The following is a 24,966-nucleotide window of genomic DNA, read 5'->3' as shown; positions in this document are numbered from 1 at the left end:
AGCATAGCAAAGGCCTGGGCGAACTGGTGCCATAGTGGTCATCACTGGAATTCACTACAGCCTGGAATTTCTCACTTGGATATTAATTATGGCTGTGGCTGCTTTACTTTAGTAATAAGAAAGGTCACCCTTATTTACTGAGTAGCAAACTGAATCCAACATGTGGTAATAGCTAAGCTGGCAGCACTATGGAAGACTCTGTATCTTATCTCCAGCAGATGTACAGATGTTATGGCATTACATTTTGTGTTTATCCTAAAGGTATGATAATTTGTTTGTTGCAGGAAATGTTCATAATCACTTGCATTCTTTGGCAGTATAATCAAGAAATATATCTTATGCCTTAACAGATGTAGGTGCTTTGCATTTTTTACACTTGGCTGTAGCTTTAGGAAGTGCAACCAGCTGATTCTTCTCAGGCCAACATCACCCTAGAGTAAACAGCTGAAAGTGGGGGGGAATTCAGAACTTCATTGACTTCATATAGACTATCTATGTTTCTTGACAGTGTATGCTAAAGCCCTCTTGCTAATTGGAGTTTTTGAATACTATTTGATTACTGATATTGATTTGGACTGTAAAATATTACATGTTTCATGATATCTTCTGGAGTTCTTCAGGCTCTGCATGGTATCTCTGCTACTTGCCATGAAATAATGAGAAACTTGGACTTGTCTAGAGAAAGAGTGGCAAGATGTTCTTATGGCAAATAAAAAAAATCTTAAACTGATTTTTTCTGAAAAAAGACAATAGCAGTAGGAAGACAGGAGATGAGAGTATCTCTGAGCCAGGAAGCTCTCAAGGACAGTGACAGGAATGGATTTCCATCCTGAGCATGAGCTGGTCAGAGGTGAGGAGACCTGAGTGACATCAAGAAAATTCACTTAGAAGGTCAAAGATTCTCTTGATAAAACAAAGGCTGTGAGTGCTGGAATGTGCAGACAACAAATCAGTACCAGAAAAAGCTCTGGTTTTAAGGCTTGTGTTACAATGCTTTATACTGCAAATAAACTGATATTGTAAATTTATTTTTTTACCTGTCTTGCTCTTCACTGCTGGAAGATGGCAGCAAATGACAGAAGATTTTCAGTCTATACTGTGTTCTGTTCCTCTTTCTGTAGAATCCTCCTTCTTAAAAACAAAATGGTGCTGATTCCATGCTAGCAAAATGTATGACCCCTGTAAAAGGCAAGGGTTTGTTTTAATATTATATAGTTAAAGCAAATGATGAAACTTTGTCCACTGTGTTCCTATTCCCTGTGATACTGGAAGTCTTCTGATTCTACGTGAATATTTTTTGTTCTGCATTGAGTTGAATGCTTGCTTCTCTAGTTACTTGATGTGTCTCAGAAAAGCAATATTTTTTCTAGGTCTTGATCTATTTTTAACTTCCCTCTAGTTTTGAGATCCAAACATGTAAACAACTCAGGTTATGCTGCATTACTGCTAGGACATGAAGTGGTGTGTGGGAGGGAGTTCTCTAATGTAGACAGCAAATAAAATCATTATTTTAATTTTTATTGTAAAGTCACAGTTAACCTGGCTTTATGTCTTGGTGAGTAAGAGGAGGCTGAGTTCATCTTCTAAGGTTGGTTAAATGTTTTCAGTGTAGAATTCTGCCTGAAGGCACTTACAATTTTTTTAGAAAAAGCAAATACAGGGGAGATGTTAAACTGCAAGCAGCTGTAGAAAATCTTTGTGGGAGTTGGTTGGAGAGACAGCCTACTAAAGAACCAGTTTCTGGCCTGTATTTTTGCATGTGTAGCATCTGAATAAAAGAATTTTCATGCAAACACTTCAGGAAAGGTTTGCTAATGAACACATGAGCACTAACAGGTATCACTGTGAAGGTCTGGTGAATAGTTTGCATGAGGTGAGCTTTCTGTCTCCAAGGCCTGCTGCTGCAGCTGAGGACTCCAGCCCCTTGCTGGTTCCGGTATTTGCCTCAGCACAGGGGTTGAACAGGGAGAGAAATGAGCTTTTAAAACTCTGGGTGAAAGTTTAAGTAATGCAGAGTGGAGATGCCAAAGATAAATGGGGGGGATTGTATGTTTTAGCTCTCAACTACTTAACTTTCTAACTTATCAGTCAAAATTATGTCAATTCAGCCACATATGGCAAACATGTTTTTGTTTCAATGATTGTTGTAAATCCCTCAAGAAGGCTAATGCTGGTTACCTGTCACAGGATGCTTGAGGTGGGAAACCTGGTTGCGTGTATATATCTACTGCACCAGCCCTGAAACAGGAGACAGTCTTGTTCAGACCTTCGTTCTCTCAACCTGTTTCTAACCTTAACTAGAAGAGGGACTAAATAACTCCTTCAGGAGGGCTCAGTACCTCACGACACGCTGCTGGCTGCAGCTGCCGCAGGGCGCTTGTGAGGTGGTGAAGGGCCGCACCTCCCCTCACAGCTGCGAGGCCGCGTCCCTCACGGAGGGAGAGGTGTTTCCCGAGCGGGGGTCTCTCCCGCCACCAGCCCGGGCTCAGTTTGGGGTGCCGTGTCGTGCCCCACTCTCTCCCCGGTTCCCGGAGCGCCCCTGCGTGAGGCGGCCGCTTACGCGGGAAGCTTGAGCCTCGCGCGCTCCCGTCCGGACGCCGCTCGCCGGGAGGACGCGGCGGCCCCGTTCGGCCGCGGCCCGGAGAGCAACGCGCGACGCGACAGCGGCTCTTCCTTCATCGGTGCCTCTGCCATGTCTGCCCTGGCGAAGGCCTCCGGCGCGCTCAAGTCGGTGGATTATGAAGTGTTTGGCCGAGTGCAAGGTAAAGATGGGCTCTGCGCCGCGGGGCGGGGGGCTGAGGGGCGGCGGTTGCGGCGGGCCGCGCATGCGTGCGGGGCCGAGTGAGGCGGGCGGGTGCTGAGGCGGCGGCGGGTGGGGGAGCGGGAGGGGCCGCTGTCACCTCGTCCCCAGCGGGAAGGTGGGGGGAAAAAGGTTGTAAATGTGCCCCCATGGTACGGCCCGCCCGATTCCCTGGAGAGCACAGGCTGTGCTGTCAAAAGCATTTTGTTACCCGCGTTTGTGCTCGTGTCTTCTGTCAGCGCGGTTATGTGGGAAGCCCCCCCCCGCGGTGGCAGCAAAACTTGAATGAAAATTAAGTCAAAGGCAATTCCCATACTGCAGAATCCTCACTAGAGGAACCTACGTGCGCTGTGTTAATGAAAATAATCGTTTACCAAAGGGAAAGCTCAAGGCCAGCTTGTGTCCAATTTCTGTAGAGTTTGCCCAATGTTAAAATTTCCTAACTTCTGTCAGAAAAGACCACAGATGACTTGTATGCAGTTTACTGTAACTTTATATTAAGTGAAATTCCTAGAAGTGGTATTATTTCAAATTATTTTAATGTATTTTTCTTTCTTTTCTAGGTGTTTGTTTCAGGATGGTAAGGCAATGTCTGATTTACCAGTTCTACTTTACAGTATAGTATTTCCAGTGCTAAAAATACAGCGGTAGGTCTGTAGAGTATAAATATATCCAGCTGCTGGTTTGAGTTCTAGGTTAGATGGTTAAGTATTGCAAGTGGATTTAAAAGAAAAAAAATTGTTTATATTATTGTTATATTAAAATGGACTTTTTAAAAGCTTACTAATGTGTTGCTTGTTTGTATAGTGTCTAAAGATTGTATTTGGATTACTTGTGATAAAATGGCCGCAGGAGTATTGTAATGTGCTAACCTTTAGAAAGGTTAAATCTGAAGATCTTGATACTAGCTTCTGAAACAATGTCTTCCAGTTTAATGTTTTTAATAGCAATTATAGCACCAGTATTTAAAAAAGCTTATTGTATTTCCTTGTACAATGTGCTACAAACATGTAGTCTGTGGCTTGTATCCTGGCCAAACATCTCTACCAGCTCTGAATGTGCAGCAGGTAGTTTTGCATTTCACAGAAACCCAAGAAGCAAGAGGACATGTTTCAAATAAGAACAATTTTTTGTCTGAGAACAGTGGGCCATGCTTAATATTAGACTTAAAAGTTTTTATGCATAGTTTATATGTACTGTGAAATAGTGCAAAATTGAAATGGTTAGAGGATTACAATATAGTATGTCTTGAATTTAGTTATTCTATCAAGTGGAAAGTGTATGCCCACACAATGTGATGGGCAGGTGCAAGTTTGCTGTGCCTTGCTTTGAGCTGAGCTCTAAAATGTTTGGCTATTTCTCAACCAGATGTATTGAAAACTGTCAGATCTTATTGTTAGTTATCAGTCTGTCGATGTTCTGTAATACAAGATAAAAACATGGGCCACATAGTCTTGTACCTTTTTGCCAAAAGTGCAAGAAGCAAAAGAAAGGAGGTACCTTTAATGTAAATAAACTTGCTATTAATGAAGTACTGTGTATTGGCTAATAATGTTTTTATTATCCTACATGGAACAAAAATGTAATGGATTCCTGCAAAACAGGCTTTCTGTTCCCTACTGTTTCAGTGTTTAGAGACAAATTACTAAAACCATGTGTATATTTCATATGTATGTGAAAGACAAAATGAGAAAGTTTAAAAAAACTCAAAAAAAACTACTTGGAAGGTCCTGATTTCATCACAAGAAGTAAACAGGTGGGAGACCATAATTTGTTGTGATATTGAAAAAAATTAGAAAACCAGTATAATTAGATTATCACCATTGTTGCTATTTCTTAGTAGTAATGCAGCAGTTGGGGGTAGAATTTAAAGGGTGACAGTCAGGCGGAAAGGATTTAAAATGAAACCAGAGAAAAGGAACTATGAAGTTTGTACATGTAGCAAATTTAATGAGTTCAGACACTGTTGAAGAGGCAGATGAGCAGTGATAGGAGCTATAGAAAGAAATGGAGTAGGTACAAGGGAGCAATGTGGGATTAGTAGAGTCCTTTGTGATGAAAACTGTGCTAAAAGTTCCTGAAATAATGGGAGCAAGTCTTCAGCCTCCCTGTGAGTGGGGGGGGAACTTCACACCATCAGAAGGTTTCTATGCATGTACATATGATAAAGATGATGACTTTTATGAGCAGTGTAATATCTTGGTGGGAGCCATCTTCTGTATACTTTTTTGAGGAAAAGTATTAAAAGCTGCAAAAATGGAAGTGGGAATTAACTTGTGCATTTATGTATGTCAAACCTCATTCTTGTTCAAAAGTTGGCTGCTTTGGCTGCAACTTCAGAGCTGACAGGAATATCTTAATGCCCAAGTATGAGCATCATCCATAGATTTTTAAGTTAGGTCTTAAAAAGGAAAGTGGGGTTTTATGTGGGGTACATGTGGTTTATATGCTGATGCTGATTGTCCTCTTTCATTGTTTTTCAAATCAGTACACAGAAGAGGAAGCTAGGAAATTAGGAGTGGTTGGCTGGGTTAAAAATACCAGTCAAGGAACTGTAACAGGCCAAGTTCAGGGCCCAGAAGATAAAGTAAATGCAATGTAAGTATTTCTGTACTTTTTCTTAGTCTTACTAAAGTCATTTACAGAAGCATTTTAATAGTGACAAGTAGATTCATATGTCAGTAATGTAACAGTATTTTCAATCATCAGTTTTAGTTTTGAGGAGATGCATTCTTTTTTAAGCTGTAAAAAAGTCTTTAAGCTTTAAAAAAAGTGTGTAGCATCACCCAGTTTTAATTTTTAGTGTCACAGTTTGTCAGTGTATTTCACTAACATACCCTTTTCTTGTGAAAGGAAGAAAAAGCCTTTATTCCTACACATGAGCACAGATCTAGCTTTTAATTCTTCAGAACTTCTGTTAAGAAACAGATTGAAGAACTTCTTGAAATGCTTGTTCAGCCTGTACTTGAAGTAAACTGGGTTTAAATATGATTTTTTCCCTGATTTTTTAAAAAATTAATATATAAATACACATTTCAACAAAGGCCTGTAGTCTCTACCATCTGGAAGTAAGTTTTAAAATATTTTGGTGTCTTAGAAGAATGGGTAATGATTTTCTTTATTAAATTGCCAATTTCCAAAAGCTTAAAGATATCCCTCTGAGGAAATGATGCCTGGAAGAACACAAAGCCCAATTCATTGCTTCCAACTATCATTTTTTGTAAGTGTATATAGGGAGATTGTTGGGAGTTTTTAAAAATTGTTCAGTAGTTTGTTCTCTCAACAAAGAATGAGTGATGGTAAAACTTTCCTTTGTAAGCTGTATTATGGATGGACAATTACTAGTGCAAGTTCTGCCAGTGCTTTCTGACACAGGAATTGCTTCAAAACTGAGCTTGGGTAAAGTGAAGTTGGGGTTTTGTAGAGGAAATAGTGTTGCACTTTCTGGTAAAGAGACTTCATGTATCTAATGTGACAGAAGTATTTGTATTAATTATTTTCTTTGGTCTTGAGCTTAACATTAGGTTGCTTACCTTGGGCTGAAACACACTTACAAAGTCAAGGAAACATCAGTTCTTTAAGTCAAGTTTATACTTATTTTCTGGAAGACCTTTGTTAATAGCCTGATCTGAATATTTTGTAGATTTAGTATCTTGGTGCCATCTCTACTTAATTTAGAACACCAAAAATAAAATGTGAGGAATTAGGATTTGGTTTCTACTTGTTAGAGTACTTTTTAATTTAAAAACTTTTAGTGAGCTGATTTATTCTTATTAAGCAGATTTAAATGAAAGCACAGCTTAGGTACTGATATTTTTTGTATTTGCATGAACTAGGATTGCTGCAGAATGCATTGGTTTGGTCCATCCATTTCCCTTTCCTGTTATCTGTGTTGATGGTATTTAAAGTAAACCTTGTTTACCACAACACCCAAAGGTTTGAGTGTAATAGAGGATCTTGCGTTAGAGCTGCAAAATTAGACTTAAAAGACTAGGCTTGTTCTCAAAGATGTGGTGACATGCAGACTATTCCAAAAGGAAAGTAGTTTTTATTTTTCATTGTTATACAGTTTTAAGTAGGGTCAGCAAGCTGGATTGCAACAAAAAATGTTGACGCTTTTGATGTACACTGTTTGATATTCAGAGCAAATAAAAAGTTGTTTTGAGTTCTGCTTCTTCATTTCATGCTGGAAATCAATGTTTTCATCTGATGTGGGAATTGTGTTGCAATGCTGAAGTTGAAGTATGATTTTGAAGTATGTATTGAGATACAGGTTATTAAACTGGAGATCCTAGAGTAGAATGGTGAAGGAGAAACAGTTCACTTTTTCTTATTTCCTGGGTGGGATATGATTTATGAAAAAGGTGGTGAGTTTATTTTTGGCATTAGATTGGTGAACTTGCACATGAAAAGGAAGCTATTGTGTATGAACAGTTACTTTGAAAGGCCCTTATTTCTCTCTGCTAGTACATGTTAATAGAAGATCAAAATAGGTCTGAGGTTTTTTTGAAGTTTTTTTCAGGGCTTACAGCATTTTTTGTAATGCTCAGTCATGCTGTGTAAGAATTCATAATCCTGTCTTCTAGATTCAGGGGTTATTTAAAATGCTATATTAAATAAAAACAATGAGGCTTGCTTCTGCTATGGCAAATTAATATAAACCAGTAATCCTAAACATACATTTGTATTCAAACTGTGATAAATAATCAGGAGGAAATTCTGGCACCAACTTACCATGTAAGCTATGGTTTGTGTTTGATAGATAGTCAAACTTGAGACTGTATGTGTATGCTGCTGCTTAAAAATTTTGAAGTCTTATACGTTGAAAGAAATAACTTTTCAGAGAAATACAGTACATGAATCCATATTACAAGGTGTTTCAAGAAAGGTTCCTGGTGAGTGCTATTTCAAATATTGGAACAAGTGTTACCTTGTAGAAATCTTTCAAGAATAGTTTGTGCAGTGTCTTTTGGACAGATATTTTCACACTTGCATAAGTTTCCAAATTAAACTTTGGGCACAATATAGCCTGATTTTTCAGAAGTGCAGTGCATGGACTCTTAAGATGATGTTTAATGGTAATAAAATGATTTGTCAGTTTTACTGCTTCTGGCTTGTTAATGTTAGTATTTTTTAGGGGGAGGTGGAAGGGATGTTTTGGTCTGTCATAAACTACTTATCTTTTCATGATGCTAAATAGAATCAAGAACATAAAGAGAGTAGGGATGCCAATAGAAGGTACAGCTCTAGAACAGGTAAATAGGAAAAGCAATATGGGAAGAAAGCAAAGAGGGATAGGGGTTTGAGAGGAGAATAGATTGGGAGAGTAAAAGAAGGGGGAAAACACCATGCGGCTATTCAATGCTACCAGAAGCATGGAGGGGATAACAAAGCATGCCTTTGTTCTGGAGCAGTAATGCGGCAGACCTCTAACCCAACGGTTTTCCAGCAGCAGTCCTTTGCTCCTGATTTTCTGACCCTTTTTATTCTATTTTGTATCACTACTTGTATTGTAAGGCACAGCTATAAAGCATCCAGTACAAGCTCAAGAAACAATGCCTTTATAAGATTATTTTTTATGCAGGCTGCAGGGTAAAATCTGGGAGGAATTATGAGGACAGTCTTGGTGATCTATTTTAAGCATTATTGTAATGCATGGAGTTTAGATGGAGAGTGACCAGGATCAGTATAAAGTAGAGAAAAGATTTAAAGCAGGAGAGTTGGAGGTATGACTATCCATGCATATTTAAAGCTCTCTAGTGAAGTGAGAACATGTTAGAGAAGATATATTTTGCAAATTGGTTGGCCAGGTAACTGATGATCTTTGGGGAGACATGGGTAGTCAGATATGACTTCATTGCCTTAGAACTTTGAGGGATTAGGTGTGGGAAGGCATCCAGAGGCTGTGTATCTCCTGCTGCGGATGCAGCACAGAAGAGTGTTTGCTAATGCAGGCTGTGGGTTTGGTTCCTTCCCATCCTGCTAGGGAAAAGAACTGGGCTCTTTTACTGGAGCCTGGTGTAGTTTCTTAAGCAGTGTGCTGAAGCCTGGATTTTGTCCTGAAATGTGGAAGTAATTGTTTCCCTGCAGACCTAGAAAAGATTAATTACTGGGAAAGTTGACATGTAAAATAGTTTGTTCTGGAGCATGTAACAACTTAGCAGGGGCATTGTAACTCTTGCAGAAATAAGTGGAAGGTGGTAGGTAAGTATGAAGGATTGGGGCCTGAAAAAGCATTGCATGTGCAAGAAGTTTCATTCCTTATTGGACTGTTCACTTAGTGTTGAACATGGGTATAAATCTTCATTGAAGTGGTGCTGGGAGGCTGACTCTTTACATGCTGAAAACTGGCAAAGTTTACTGACTTCCCTGGGCCTGGGATTTCAGTGTGAATTTCACTGAAATGCAAGAAGCTTAAGGTATGAATGATCAGGTTTTTATTTTAGATACTTTCATTTTGAGATTTGTCTTCACTTTGTTTTTTATAAACTTAGATTCTCAAAGATCAGGTGACTCTTTACAATGCATTTTGAAGCCAATTTTTTATTTTATTTGGGTGATTTTGCAGACCATTTTAGAGGGTATTTTTAAGTCTTGAAAACCTTTTACCTGTAAGCTTGCTTTAATATCCCTTGCTTCTTAACCTCTAGATGGAGCTGTTTGTTCTGTAGATACTTTCAACTATATATGCTTCATTTGAAGTGAATCTATTTTTAGACTGTTATGGTAGAATCCATCTTTTTCTTCACTACCTTTTTTCCTACTGTATTTTATAGTCCTGTTCTCTTTGCTGCTACTACTTCAGATAGGTAGTGCCCATTATCCTTAGATACTAAAAGCTCATTTTCAGTCTTTTACCTGTCTGTAAGGCAAAGAATACTGCAGTCACAAGAAAAAATAATGACATAAGCTTTTATGGTAGACTGAAGGCTTTTTTGCCAGCCTGGATATTGTTAAATGGGGTGGAGGGAGGTAGTCCTTCAGCTTCTTTTTTCAGGAAGACTTATAGTACAGGGTGTTTTGTTATAGTATCTTGTGATTTTTTCCATTTTATTCATCTGAATAAGGTTAGAGCCTTCATAACCATTGTGGTGGTTGCCATAGCAACTGGCATTGACTGGCTAGAAATCACTTTCCTATGAGAATTTTTCGACCTTTGAATGATGACGTACTAATTATCTTCCTTTTTTAATGGATACTAAGAGTCTTGTAATGTAGATTGCCAAGTTCAGAATTTATTCCAAAAATCAAAGATTTCAAATCAGGCTGACACTTTAAAATGTAAAATCTTAGCATGTTTTTTAGACACAAGTAGTACATATGGCATAGTGTTTGTAGGAAGGCATGGTATTAAATATAGACTGCTTGTCTTGGAAATGTTTTTAACTAGTAAATTAATGTGAATTTGAATGTTTAATTTTAATGTCAATGTCAGTTAAGAAGAATCAATATTAAATAAATGACACAAGACTTGAAAATTACTGAAGTGTGTATCTGTGTAGATAAATCTACATTTTTTTACAGCATGAAAGGGGAGAAGGGAACTATTATTTAACACTGTAGCTGTCATTGTTTCATCAGTCAGGTGTATCCAAGATTCCCATCTGTACAACTGGCATTGAATAAATACCTTTTTCCTCCATATAATTTTCAATTTTTTGCAGAGAATAGCTCTGATGGCATGAAATGTAACTAAATGCTAGTGAAAAATCCAAACCCTTCATATTTGGACTATGACTATGTTCCTTGAGCAAAATTCTGGATCTTAATACCCAATTTATGTTGAAATACAGAATAAAATTATTCATTTTATCTTGAGATTTTTCTCCATTTTTGAAAGGTTCTATTTTAAATTTTTCAGCTCAATCTAAATGTTAAGAGAAGAATAACACTTCTACCATTAAGCCTAGGTTCATGTGCAAAGAAATGGATCTGCAGAGAACATTTGTACAGACAGGGAGGTGGTTTAGGTTTTTAGATAGATTTGAGACATCTGTGATATACCCAGAAGCCTCCTATTGAAAAGAAGACAAAGGCAGTTGAGTGAAGAGTTCAGAGAGGTTGGAAATATTGGTGAGTTAGGGAGACAATATGGAAATCAGTTTGGGTTTGGCAACAGTTGATCTGTAAAATAATGTGATTGCAGACTGGGGATCAGTAGATTCAAGAAGTGGTGAGTAACATCAGACTAGCAGAAAAGGTACAAAACTTCCAGAGATGCTTTTATGTCTAGGAGGCAGAAGAGGAGCATGATACAGTAACCGAAGGTGTGCTATAATAGAAAAAACATTATGGGAGATCTGTTAGTGCGGGAGAAGAGAATGTCAGAGGAATGAGCTAATTGCAGTGGAAATGAAATGCCAAGGCCAAGGAGGGGGATTGAAACCAAGTTTATGGTCAAACATTGTAGAGAGCATTTAGCAGGAAAGAGATCACTAAACCATCTTAATACATGTATTTCTAAAATAAGGCTGTGAGAAACTCTTACCACTATTCAAAGATGAATGCACTTCTCAAAATAGGCTCTAAATTCATAGGTATACACTTTCAGGGTTGTATTTAAGGTTGTAAAAATGTATTACTGAAATGATTTAATTGCTGGCAATGTTTAATGAACACACTGACTGAAATTCCATTGTATCTTTTTTCTGATCAAGGGAAGGTTTGGCCAAGGTGAATATTAATATCCCACATGTCTAAAAGCATACAGACACAAAATTGCAACTACTGGATTTGAGGTTGATCATGTGAGGAACACTGGTCATCATATGCTTCTGTGTTACAGAAAACATAAAATTGTGAGGACTTTTTACTGTGCTAATTTTCTATAAAAAATATATCTGTTCTGATGCAGAGCACTTAATGTTTACTGTGTGTCTTGTCAATGAGGCAGCTATGTACCATAATAGTATGGCTGAAATATTTCCTGGATGTGCTGTTCTTGGGAAGCTGACAGTCATATTTTGTAGGCAGGAGGAGAGTGAAATTAAAACCACATTCTTTAAGCTTTCTTTCTTTCTTTGTTAAAATGTGAAATAGTGAAAGTGTTAGGATGTGTTCTCACGATTGTAATGAAGTACAGTTCCTACATTAATCACTACTGAAGGTGATTTATAGTATTTCAGTATCTCAAAAGCAGTCAGATGACAAGAAAAATGGAGGTTTTATTGTTCAGTTTGTGTCCAAGTATAACAAGCTTGATTTTCTTGGTTTGCTCTTATGTTTTTTAAAGGGAAAACAAAGGTGTAAACTGGAAAATTAAATTCTGTTAAACTTTAATCTTTGTGGCTAGTATAATGGTAAATGTGACCATCTTTCTTCATACTAGATATTGGAGGTGTTAATTTCTTATTTATGATTATTTGATTATTGTTTAAAATTGACAGGCTAAATTGTAAACTAAAGTTATGCAGGCTCAGAGCTTGGGCCTGTAAATGAAGTGTACTAAATGTGACTGGTCTGGAAAGAATGGAATTAGACCTTGTTATTTGGGGTTTTAGCACTTCAGAACTAGATAAATGAAGAACTAATTGCAGTTTATTTGTAGCAACTGTACTCTGCTTGCAAAGACAAGGAATGGGTCAGGTAAGTCAGAAGGTGTAGTTTTCTGTTACTGGTTTCTGAGAATAAAACTGGTAAGATGTTAATGATACTTGGCCTGCAGTTTTGTGTGGTAGCACATAGCTTTCTCTTTCAGCTTAGTGGCTTACCCTTGTTCTGCCCTTGCCATTTTACATCTTACAGCAGTGCCTACTGCCCTCTAGTGAAGTCCCCTCTTGTTGGTCACTTAGGGGCATAGCCAAAGGAATTTCTCCCCCTGCGGACAAGGGGTGGTTGAAGGAAGAGAGGGGTAGCTCTCCACTGAAGGTCACACAGCCCACCAGTGACAGAGCCAGGAATAGAAGTGCACTGCTGGCACAGGTCCTGTCCTTTAGACTCTGCTGGATTGTCACTGTTCCTTTAGTTTGAAATGCCATAAACCACTAAAGCTTTTAACCATGGTTATGTCTTTCTGGATATGGAATAGTGCAAAAAGAATGTTTTCCATACCCCTGTTTCTTCTGCTGGAATATAAAGATAGCTGTCTTGTATGACCTTGTAGATTTTTTTAATCCAGTAATTTTTTACAGTTGCTGTGAATTTGCAGTAGCTGAGTGGAATTGGAATTCTTTATGAAGTGTTTGCTTTCATTTCTGATCACTGAAATGTTCATAGTAATACATTTTGATAAAAATATAGTTTAACAAATTCTACTAGATGTAGGCTTGTAATACAGTTAATTAGGATTGACTAAATACTGTCTTAGAGCTTAATCCTCATGTTTTCTTTACCTTTTGAGTATCAGATTTTTTGAAGGAGTGCAGGCAAAGCAGTTTAGTCACTTTAGAGAATAAAACAAGTTCCTGTTGAAGCTCACGTGTTCTCATTGATGCTTAAGGTTACTAAGGGCATTGTTTAAATCTCACAGCTATTATTCTAAAATATATGTTATAGTTTAGTCTCATATCATAAACAGAAGTCTATTGAGGTATTTTAATTTGGAGGAGGGGACCACCTCTCAGCTGCTTCTGGTATTTGATGCTGGAATTGATTCAGTGAAGAACCTTTCTTTCCAGCTCCCTCTGAAGCTGCTGGAAATGGCCATTTGCTTTAGGAGCCATATGACTACTTTTGTTCATTAAAATGTTAAGGTGTTCCATACTCTGCATGTTTGTAGGTAAAAGAAAAAAAGTTGCTGCAGGCCTCTGACATGTACCTGGTCTCCTTATTACTGGTGAGCATATTGATATTTGTTTAAATCTTAAATACAGAGAAGGCACAAAGCTGTTTTCCTTTTATGTTTATAGTGGATGCTATTCCTGCATTTAAACAGGACTGAATTTCTGGACTTGTGCCTCTGGAATAAGAAGTGTTAGTGTATATTGTATATCTTGGGAAACTCAATATGTGATCTTGAGTAAGACTCTTAACTTCATTTTTACTATGTTGCTCTTTCTGGTGACTTGCCTCTTTGGAAATGATGGTTCCACAGGGATGTTGCATTAATGCTTCAAAGTTCTTTACCAATGTTAATATGTGAAGTCCTAATTTGCTGCAGAATTCCAGACTTTAATTTCCTTAGCTGATGACTATCTGATAACATTCAATTCTCAAATCTGTTGCAGTTGAAAGCAAGTAGGATTGCAAATGGACTTACTGTCTGAACACTCAATTTAGGTGTTTTCTTGTGTAATTAGAAATAATATGCCTTTCATCCACACTGAAAAAATCAAGAAACTTATTTTGACTTTAATCTTAATTAAACCACAGTAACTATTCTAAAGCAACTCTGCAGGATTGCTTGAGCTTTCTGGGAGACTGTTTTCAAAATGCAAATGCTAGTAAGATGTGTGATTTCTGCTGGAAGCTTTATCTATTTGAGCATTTTAAGCATTTATACATTCTTTATAGCTGATATTACTGGGACAATGTATAATGCTTTGATATTTTCAAAGTGAAAATATTCTCTTATTACTGATACAGTAGGGTGTGGAACAGTTCAATGCCATTATTCTGGCTTTTTCTGCTGAAGAAAGTATTCTAGATGTCTAGTGTTCCATCACAACATTTACAGAAACACTAATGAGTAGAAGTTCAACCTAGTATTTTTAAGAGGTTTTTGTACTTCAGCTTATCAAGGGGAATAACTGTTTGCACACAGTTAAGAATAGATCTTTGGCAACGAATTGGTAATTATCAATAAAAGCATGTACTTGAAAAGTGTAGGTTTCCTTGAAACCTATTACGGATGCTATATTTGACAAACCTGCCTGAGTTTTTGCAGTATGAAATAAAACTAGTGCTTGAGTGATCTAAGGTTCTAAATGTTTGTCCTATCAAACATGGCTTACTCTGTCAAGATTGCTGGGACCGTGTCTGTGTTGCCTTCTGAAAGCACAGTCTTCCTTTGCCCCTGTTTCAACAACAGCCAAAAGCTGTGGGACTGTTTGTACAGCAGCGAACCTAAGCTGCTGTACTTTGCTTCTCAGCAGGGTTTTCCAGCTTGAGCTTAGTGTTTCACCAGTGATACTCTGTAGCTTCCAGTCATCTTAGTACATGGCAGTGCTTGCTCATGCTTGCCTATATCAAATTGCATAAACATAATGGGAAGGAAATTGAGCAACTTGTTACAGCTTCCTATGTAGAAGACTCAGATGCTGGTGAGACTGAATTTATTCATGTGCATGGATTACACACATGCAATTTTATATAAACTTCAGTGAGTTTATATACAGGCATCTTGGCCATACCTTGTATGTGATGTTTCAAACAAGTTTTGAAAATTAAAAAAAACCTACTAATGTGGTTCTTAAAGGACAACTTCAGAAATGTAAGTTTTTTGTTTTGCTTTTTTATTCAAACACATTTTCTTTGACCTCAAATTCTGAAGTGTTTTTTTCTAGTGAAATTGGGGCATTTAAAAATGTTTTTTAAACTGCATTGCATAAGGCTAATGTTTCAACAGATTAGGCACAAAGATTAGGGTGGTTTTGACTTTTTTCAGTGTTGTCCAGGAAGCCATGCCAAAAGTATGATAAATGCTGGTATGAAAATGTTTGGTTTCATGTAAATTCTGGTGTTTCTCCCTTGGTAGGTACTAACTGATGTTACCATGAACCAAGAAATAGCCAGGGATACCTACACTGTAGCTGATATCATAGTGGGTCTTTGTCTCCTGAAGAGTGCAAGGCATAAGAATTACCAATGAAAGGGTAACTAACACTGTATAAACTTATAATTTGATAAGGGTGGCCACTTGAATTCTAACCTACAGAAGCTTACTGAGAAGGAAAAGAATTCAGCTAGCTGGTCTAAAAATGGAGATCAAATGTGCAGAGCAATGCTAAAAGATCATTACTGAATTCATAAAGCTAAGCATTCAAAAGTCAGGATAGACCAGAAGTGAGTTCTACTACAGTACACTGTTTCTCTGATCTTCCCACTTGATGGCTGAAGGGGTTTGTTTTCCTTGTGTGAGCTGATTATATTTGAAGATTAATAGTCCAGTAAGTAGGGAACAAGCCTGTTAAGATAGACAAGTGGTCATAAGAGGGATGAAGGGTGTTATTCTGGGTCTAGAGATTTGTGTTTATAATCCATGAGAGAAAGCAACATTAAACTAATATTAAGATTGCATAACATAAGGATGAAAAGACCTTTATGAGAATGCTGCTGCCCCCAAAACAAGTGTTATGAACAAAGCAAACAGATTCAGGATTAAGCTAGCAGTAGCCCTTGCTTCTGGTGAGAAATTAGGAGGGAATATTCTTCAGATCTATTATGTCATATGTTTAGTACCAGATGTGAGAGCTCTTCCATAGGAATGCAAAGATTTTGTAGTCTGAATGGATGGCATACAAAGGAGGGGGCAGATAGTTAAACATGAATCCTGTGTTGAGTGGGTAGATTTCATTTAGTTCTGAATTCACTGGTGTAATTATGCACATATCCTATGAATCTTGCTACTCCTGATCTTACATTCTGGTGGTAAAAATGCTGACTTGGAAAAACTTCATCTCTCTAGGATTGAAGCACTTAATTAGCTAGGTGAATTAGACTTCCAGCAAAATCTTTGTTATGCCACACTGCACTGGTAGACAGAAAGGAAGAGGAAGCTAGTTATTGTTCTATGGAGAAAGAACTCTGAAGCCTTTTTATCTTGCTGATACCTGTTTGTCTTATTCTACAAATTACTGTAGTACTGATGTGATTCATGGGCAAGCTGTGTGCGGTTTATTTACCATATTTTTGTAGATGATGATTATGTTTCACACTTATGTATTTAAGATATGCCCTTTGCTAACAGCAGAAAAAAATCAAAATTGCTTCTGATGCTGCTTTTTTCTCTGCCACTATTAGTGCATTGCAGCAGTTGAAAAAATATATTGCTGGGTCACTTCATTACAGAGTATATAACTCAATTTTACCTTGTTTTTTCCAACTCCTCCCTCCACTCCCTTTTCTTACACTCCAGGGAAATACAGTGTTTATTTACTTAATGCAGTGCCCTGAAACTTTTCCCTTGAACTATGCTGGAAGTTACCAACTATCCTGCAGAGTTAAGGTTACTTCTTATATCTTTGCCTTTCTGTTTTATGTGGCTCCTCTGAAGGGGATATTGAAGTTTCTTTACAGAGAATCACTTATATAAACTTGGAGAAGACACTGCGTTTGATCTGATGTCCTTTTGCTCTTGAGTTGATTTACTATATTCACTCTGTTACTGGATTAGAAGCTTTCTTTTCAAAGCTGGTATTCTTCATGATGTTTTTCCTGTAGTTGGGGTGAAACAGCTGACTGTTTTAATCTATAATAAATACTCTGTGTACCTTAAATGATTTCCACTGGTGTTCAGGCTTGTGCTCCTGTGTTGTGATGCTGTGGGCTCTTCCTGCTTGTTTCCCTGCTGCTAAAAGAACAAAGAAAATCAGTCTGGAAAGTATTCAGAATTTAATGAAAGAAAAGCAGGCTTTAAAATGGGCAGCTGATATTATGTTTGGAAGAAGATTCCTTGAACTCCCAAATGACCATTCTGATGGGACAAATAGTCTTTCTTCTCTTTTTTGACTCTATAAGCAGTAGAATTTTAGTATTTACTAGAAAACAAACCACATCTGCAGCAACAAACCAAATCTATTCCAAGTTGCAAATCTCCCAGCAATCATTTAATGATATTTCAGTTGTCATATTTTTGGATCAGAACAGGTTTGGCCTACCATGTAGGAACTCACTTGAAATCCTGTTATGCTGTACAAATGCTAATCCTGAGCCTCTGGCCTTGTTCATTGTATAATGCCATTCCTTGAAACCAGATTTCAGGGTCAGTACTAGAAATCTTTTCGGACAGCATGGATGTACCCCACTGGTCCTGAGCAAGTCTGCATAGCAGAGCTGTCAGGGCTGTGAGCTTCTGAAAGCTCAGGCTTCTCAGCAGCCTCATAGGCAAACTGGCAGTGCATTCTGATGAAAACCACTTTGTTGGAGTGCAAATTCAGTTCCTTTTGAAGATCAGTCTGTTCAAACTTAGATCTGCTGTCTGCTTTCCAGTGAACCACACCTGCAACCTATCTGTTGGGAGTATATACACAAAACTTTCTGTGCTGCTGCGATTTACTTTTGCATGTGGCATGCTGTACTTGGCTGGGAAACTGTACTTGAGGATTATTACTCAGCTTCAGTGATAGGAAAATGCATTTGCTGTTCATCACAAACATCACTCATGTCTACCTGTGTTTAAAAAAAAATCATAGCTAGGATGTGGTCTGCTTTGCAAGAGTTCTGGCAAACAGGGCTCCCGTGATGCCTTGCAAGTGACTGCTGTCCATTCGGCTGCTTTTCCAGACCTTTTTGTTAGAGCATGAATTGCTATATTCTATCATCCTGCTGCCCTCACGAGTGCTTGGCAGTAATCCCTGCAATGTGTTGTGTGAGACCTGCTAGGGAGAGCAAAGCTGATTGAATGCTGGCTGTCCTAGTGACAAACCCTGCTAACATGGTTGTATTTGTGTTTTCAACTTTCCTCTAACTGCTATATCCTCTCAATTAGGGGGGAAGTGCTAAATATTAGCATGAGTTAAATGAGATACATCTCTGATTTGCAGATTGCTTTGTATGTTAAGTGTGCCAAGGATGTTAGGATAGATCCCCTGAAGATCAAGATCTAATGGATTTCTGTGTTGTCCAATTCACACAACACATCAGCTCTTTTGTATGAAGTTCAGCTGTTAGGACCTACTGTTACCTAGCCTAGGGGATGTGTGTGATGCTATTTATTGCAATGAGTGACCTCATAAATAAATTAGTAGCAATACAGTGCAACTTCAAAAACCAGATAGAGTTCATATTAACTTTTTGCTATTGTAATGGATCTGAAATTGATAGCTGTGAAGGTACTGTGTGTATTTGGCATGAGGGCTGGGGCAAATTTTGGTAAACATTTGTCTTGTTAAATTCCTGGCCCAAATGTGAATTAAAACTGGAAACAATTCTGTTGAGTAGCTATATAGGGATTCTTCCCATGCTGTGCATGGCAGACCTGGGGTGTAGAGCAGCATCAGAACAGTCTCATACAGCAAATCTGTGGTGAAGTTGAAGGGGAGGTGTGGGACTATTGATATCCTGTCCTACACTAACCATTAGAACAAAGTTTCTCCCTTTAAGTTGTTGGGGTTCTGTGCATTGGTTACTAATATCAATAAAGCACTGAAGAATAATGCCTTGCTCTAAATTTCATGGTATAATATGCTTTTTATGTAGTTTCCAGTAACTGCATTTGGACTTTTGAACTATATTGTTGCATTATTGTATCAGCTGATTTCTCTGGGCCAGCTGGAGCAGTCAGTTTCTGCTGGGTTCAGAAGAAATCATCTTTCTAATATCAAAATCCCCCAGATGTTAAACTGTACAAAGAAAAATTCATAGACTGTAGCCAGTCAGGACCCCATTCTGCTTTATTAACATGGTATAAGAGATTCCTACTACTAAAGAACAGATAGTAAAATTAAGCAATAAAGCCAAAGAATAAGAAAGTATCAGTTTACAAATAGAAACCTGTAGCACAGAAATGAACTGATTGAGCCAGTTGCATAGGAATTTAGTTGCAGACTCTGAATTCAAGCTGTTTCCTGACTCCTGGTCCAGTCCTTCACCACTCTATTCTCTTTGCCCTTCTGATCCTCTGTAGTTGAAAACAAAACTGTTCAACTTTGGTTTTTAAAGCTATTAATAAGAAAACAAATGCCTTTTGTAGTTACTGCACAATGAAAGTGAAGTGATTGTTATGTATGCCAGCTGGCAATTTTTGCTAAATGCTATCATTAATAATAATTAATTGGATGATTACATAGAAATTTTCTTTCTGGCTTATGTCCATATGGATAGTATAGGCAGAACATTCTGAGCTGTGGCAGTGTGGAGTGGAATGTATGAGCAATTAATTGTTTCAGTGAGTACTTGTAAATAAAGTCAGCTCAGCAGGCATTTGGGAAATCTCTTATGAAATGTGATGCTGTCCTCATTATCTTTTTACAGGGTTTTGGTGTGGGACCAGAACAGCAGACAGGATTTGTTTGCCATGCTGTTTGAGTACATATGGCAGATTTCTCAGGACTTGCAGACCCATAGACAACACTTAAAAACCAGACCTGTAGTCTTTTATTAAAACTGTATGTTATTCTCATCTTCTGAAAGCTGTTCTCTTGCCTGAGTTTAGTCACAATTATTCAGTGCATTTAGATTCACAAAAATCTATTCAACTTAGTGTCTGGTTTACTAGTTTAGCTGGTATTAAGAGATGTTCCTGTTATTCCCAACCAGAAACACCTAGAAGGCTGACAACCTAAATATAGAGCCACATGCATTCTGACAAATGCTAAATATTTTGCTTGACTGTTTGTAGTGATCTAATAGTCTTAAACCATGTCAAGTTTTGTAGTCAGGCATGTAAGGTATGCCTGCTGGAGACAAATGGAAGTTCCAAAGTACGGAGCACATATGGGACCTGGGCATGAAGCAGTGTGTTGATGGGAGAGGTGCCAGTGTTTGCCTTGCCCAGTGAGTTAAAATGTCATGCTCCTGTGTGGGATTGATGTGGGAGGGGATGCTGGAGCTTGTGGGACAGTGCTGTGACCTGTGCAGGGATCACTGAAGAATCCTTCCCACTGGAGACCTGCCTGGTGCCTTTACCCTGACAGCAGTGCCCCTGAGGAAGCCATGCTGTGCTATTGACTCTTCTCTTCCTCACTAGGCTTTAACTGTCTTCCCAAATAGAGGTAAAAAATGAAATTAATGGCTTTGATTGGAGTCTTGCATGGAAACTTGTCTTCTCCCAAGGGGTTCATGTCACTGGGGATGTGACTTCCTGTAGAAAGGCACAAGAGGTCTGTGTTACCATGTGGTTTGAAAATAGAACTTACTAAAATGCTCTAAATGTTTTTCCGGCTAATGTGGCTATCAAAAGTCATGACATTAATCTTGAAATGGATAGCTTCTGTATGAATATGGAGCCCAAGCGTCTTTAGCAGGACTCTGGTGCAAGGGTTGGTCTGTGCATATCTCCCTGACTGCATCATGGCGCTTGTTATGAGAAACATTTACTCTGCTTCATTGCCTGTTCAAAATCACAGTATGTGTTTTGAGATACCAGGGACTTGACAGAAATAGTGTATTTTCTTATTCTTTGCCAGGTGATATGTGCTGTCTAACCCACTATTTTTTTAGTGAAGAAAAGAAACAGAAATGCCAGAGCACTGAAGGCAGTAAATATGTAGTTCCTCTGGTTAATGTGAGTCACTGCTCCAGGGTAGCAAAATGTTTGTTTGCAGTGGTGGTTTCCCTGGTAGGTGGTTGCTTATTGTTGCCATTGTTAGAAAAAAAACCTCAAAGGACAAAGTGGGAAAGGACAGAGAATTTATAGTAGTTTCAATAATGCATTGATGTCAGTAAGGTTTATCTGGTATGTAGCAAGTGTTAATTTTAAACAGCTGTCTTTAGGTAGAAATAAGTTCTCTGATCTACACCTCCTAAAATACAATCCAGAATTGTCATGTTCAGTCACTGTGATTGGTAACCCTTTCCTCCTCTCAGAATGCCTCCCTGCTCTTAAAGTGGATCAGCAGTGTGACACACCAGTGGCTTTTGGAATTAAGCTCAAGGTCATAGCTAAATACAGGAGTACAACACGGAAGGGCTGTGCTATGTGTTCCCCCCAGTCTGCTGTAAGCAAGCATAATGCATACTCTGTATTGTTATTAGACAGTCATCATGGCCTTTACAGTGAACATAGCATTTTAAAAAAGTTGCTATGTATTGCAGAAAACAAAACTGTAGTTCATGGCAGTGTAACATAAACATCTTACCTTTGTTGAAAGCAAGCATTTATGTTTAAATAATTAGTATATAAGACAAATTTACCATATTACATTAACTTGTGCGTTATTACCATTGTAGACAGTATTTCAAACAGGACCTTGTGAGCCTGCCCTCTGCCAAGGGTACTGGATTGTTGACACAGTAAGCAGAGACACCTTTTTCTTAGCCTTGGACTTGGTGGGAGCAATGAGACGGAGCTCACTTAAGAGGAAGGCATAAGATGGAGTAGTCTAAATGCTAATGTACAGGAAAACATTAGTTCTGGTTCTATAACCAGCTCAAAGAGGAAAGAGTAAGGTGGGCAGGAGAATCAAGTACTTCTAAATTTTGTCCTTGATTCTATCACTCTCCAATAGAAAGAGCAACAGCTGTCTTCAGACCAGCAAACATTGAAATCTGTGAGCACTTTTGCCCTCCCAGTAGTAGAGCCAGAACAACGGCTTGATAGCAAACAAATTCCTCTTGTGGCAATTTAAGTTTGAGTTTTCTCCTTGTTTGTATCACTGTATTGGAACAAAGTGACTGGATGGCAAAGAAATTCTGACTTGATGAAACTTAAGCAATTTAGTGATAATTAAAAATAGAGCTAGTCTTGAAGGTTTTTTTTAAAGCATATGGATCTTGATGAAAAGATTTTTTTAAGGTGAAAAATTCCTTTGGGAGAAAAGGACTATAACAAGAAATTATGCAAAGAGGGCTATTGCTCTACCAAATAACTTCTGGTTTGTTATACTTGGTGAATAAAATAAAATGTATAGAAAGGGAGGTTAGTTTTTAGTGAATTAACTCTATAGAGAACAGCAACAGTCTGTTTTGTGAAGCCTGTTTTCAGGCACATTGATATACTTGATTCACTAATGACTCAGTAGTTGTATCTTGACTGCATTGCTAACTGAAGATTTTTGTGACAATACTTGATGTTTTTTCTCAAAGCCCCAGTGTTTGGTACAAACCTGTTATGTAGGAATTGAAGTTCTCTTAAAGAAAGGTTTTGAGCCTTGAGAGAAAGTTGGCACTGTTAAGATAATGCCAAAACCCAAAGGCAAGCAAACCCTCTGAATTTTATTTTAAATATCTCATAAGAGTTCAACTGGTCTCATGATTTTCTGGCACTTCATTAATCAAATCAGAATGTGTGGGATTAATAATGTTTAGTGAAAAGGAGATACTAAGAGTATTATGAATAGTTTCTAGGTATTTCTTGTTCTGTGTCATATTCAGGTTAATTGCACATTTTGTTGTTTTGATGTCTACTTCTAATAAAGAAAAAAGGATGGTATAAAGAAAATTATGTGCAAGTAATGCCAAGATATGTTTGAGTCTATTTTTAATCAGACCCAATGTAATCCTAGTGACAAATAAGAAAACATAGATCCTGAATCCATGTTTGATAGTTGATTCAACTGAATTCTGAATTGTTTTTCTGGGAAATGTTCAGCCAGAGCTATATCTGAATCTGGAGAGGGGGCTCTAAACTTCTCAGCCTCACAACAAAGTTAAAATAATTGCGTGGTGTGTGTAGTTCATGAACCAATAAAGTATGGTATGAAGTATCAACTGCTTCATAATTAGAGGTGCTCCACAGCAAGAATCTCATATGTTGCTTCTGGATGTGTTTGCTTTCATCCATTCAGTATTCTTTCTTCATCTCCTGCAGTCTTTTTTTGAATTGTGGAGGTTTTGTATATTAGGATGTAGGGAAGTATATTTAATTTGTGGTTTCTGTTGTGTTTCTCTTCCTGTAGTTCCATACAAAATCTCTCTTGATTTATATTTAAATTATGGTTGTCTTTAAACTGCCTATGTCCAGAGAAAAAACACATGTACAGAGTAGGACTGCTAGAGGAGGACTTTGAGTGTTGGGATTACTGTGTGAAGAGGAGATGAGACAAAGTGCTTTTGGGGGAGTAAACTTTAAAAGTAACATGAACTATAAATTAATGTGTAAAATATGGTGAATGCAGTTAAGTAAACCTAAAACTTACTCCCTGGATCTGTCAGATACTCAAGGAAAACAAAACTTAGGCATTTTTTGAACAAACAGCTTAACTTTCATTTGTTTTCAGTATGTTTCTGGAGTAGTTCCCTTGGGTGTGGTCATGGATCCTTAGTGGGCACTTCTCCAGTTAGTTTCATCTTGTTGGATTGCTAGAACAAAACAAAAATTGACAAGATAAGGATTTTTTTTCCTCAGGGTCTGCTTGTTTGCAGTTTCTGAAAATCATTAGCTTGAGGAGCAAAACTGGATATATTTGAGATTGGCAAGGTCTTTGGTATTGAGCAAACTCTTTTCAGCTTTCTCTTTAGAACTCTGTAGGGTTTAAATGGTGCCAAGAAACTATTTTCCAGTTGACTTGATGTGTACAGTATAGTTACTGTCAGGAAAGCTTTACTTCAGTCTGTAGGCTTACAGTTTTCTGGTTTGCCCTTGCAAAAATGGCACAATGAGCAGGTATTTGTGTTTTTCCAGATGCATGTACCATTTCCAGAGTTTATCCTGAAGTCATCACTCACTTGTGACTCATTGTGCAGAGGTTTCCTCGAGTCCTAAGTTTTCCTGAGTAAAAATAAGCCTTGGGTCATATCTACAACACTAGAAACTGTCAGTTCTTTAATGACTAACATATTGAGTCAATATGGAATTGTATTTACTCATAAAAAAGAATCAATTTTGGCAATTAACTGTCACTCAAGGTAACAGGCTATCAGAACACAATGTCTCAAATCCAAAAGCACTGGTGATTACAATTAACAAGAAAAAACCTGAGTTGAAGAATAATATCAGGAAAGATAGGAACTAATGGGAGATAATTTTTATCTTAGATGCCTGTATGCACATCATCTCTGTCTACTGCTGCTTAATATTTGGTAATACTAGGTGATGCTAAATGCAAAGTTATTTTGTGACCTTGAAGCTTTCCTTGTGTGAATATGGACAGTTACTCAAATACATAAAACAAAATTTCTTATCAGTATCTTTAGGCTGCATTGTCCCTATGCATAATTATTTCCATGCTCCTGTCCTTCTCCCTCAAGGCCTTTTAAAAGGCGCTTTAATTCCAGAATTCTGTGATTGAGGGGGAAATGAGATAGCAGTGCTTGATCCATCTAGTGTATTCATACACTGAGCATAAGGCTGGGGGTGGACAGGCTGTGAGTGTTGTCTCTAAGAATACCTGGAGTGAGAACGTACATGTGGATGAGATCTCAAACAGCTGCTGCTGTGTAATTCCACTCTAATCTGGAAGGAGGCTTGT

The 24,966-nt window shown here is 37.9% G+C and overlaps 1 protein-coding gene across 2 annotated transcripts in view; it reads left to right on the top strand.

Annotated features, from left to right (window-relative positions):
- The first annotated feature begins 2,402 nt into the window (after nucleotides 1–2,402).
- ACYP2 (acylphosphatase 2) overlaps nucleotides 2,403–24,966 on the top strand; it is a 42,818-nt gene continuing 20,254 nt past the window's right edge. The window contains exons 1-4 of one of the 2 annotated variants that reach the window (XM_054818944.1): nucleotides 2,403–2,762; nucleotides 3,364–3,380; nucleotides 5,289–5,398; nucleotides 5,654–5,805. In XM_054818944.1, coding sequence (XP_054674919.1) covers nucleotides 2,693–2,762; nucleotides 3,364–3,380; nucleotides 5,289–5,398; nucleotides 5,654–5,774 — 318 coding nt within the window. In that variant the 5' untranslated portion in view covers nucleotides 2,403–2,692 and the 3' untranslated portion in view covers nucleotides 5,775–5,805. Of the gene's footprint in view, nucleotides 2,763–3,363; nucleotides 3,381–5,288; nucleotides 5,399–5,653; nucleotides 5,806–24,966 lie in introns of those variants that run through there. The other variant, XM_054818945.1, reaches the window with a different exon arrangement.

This window comes from Grus americana, chromosome 3, assembly GCF_028858705.1.
Source record: "Grus americana isolate bGruAme1 chromosome 3, bGruAme1.mat, whole genome shotgun sequence".
Lineage (NCBI taxonomy): Eukaryota > Metazoa > Chordata > Aves > Gruiformes > Gruidae > Grus > Grus americana.
This window is presented reverse-complemented; position numbering and strand designations above follow the sequence as displayed.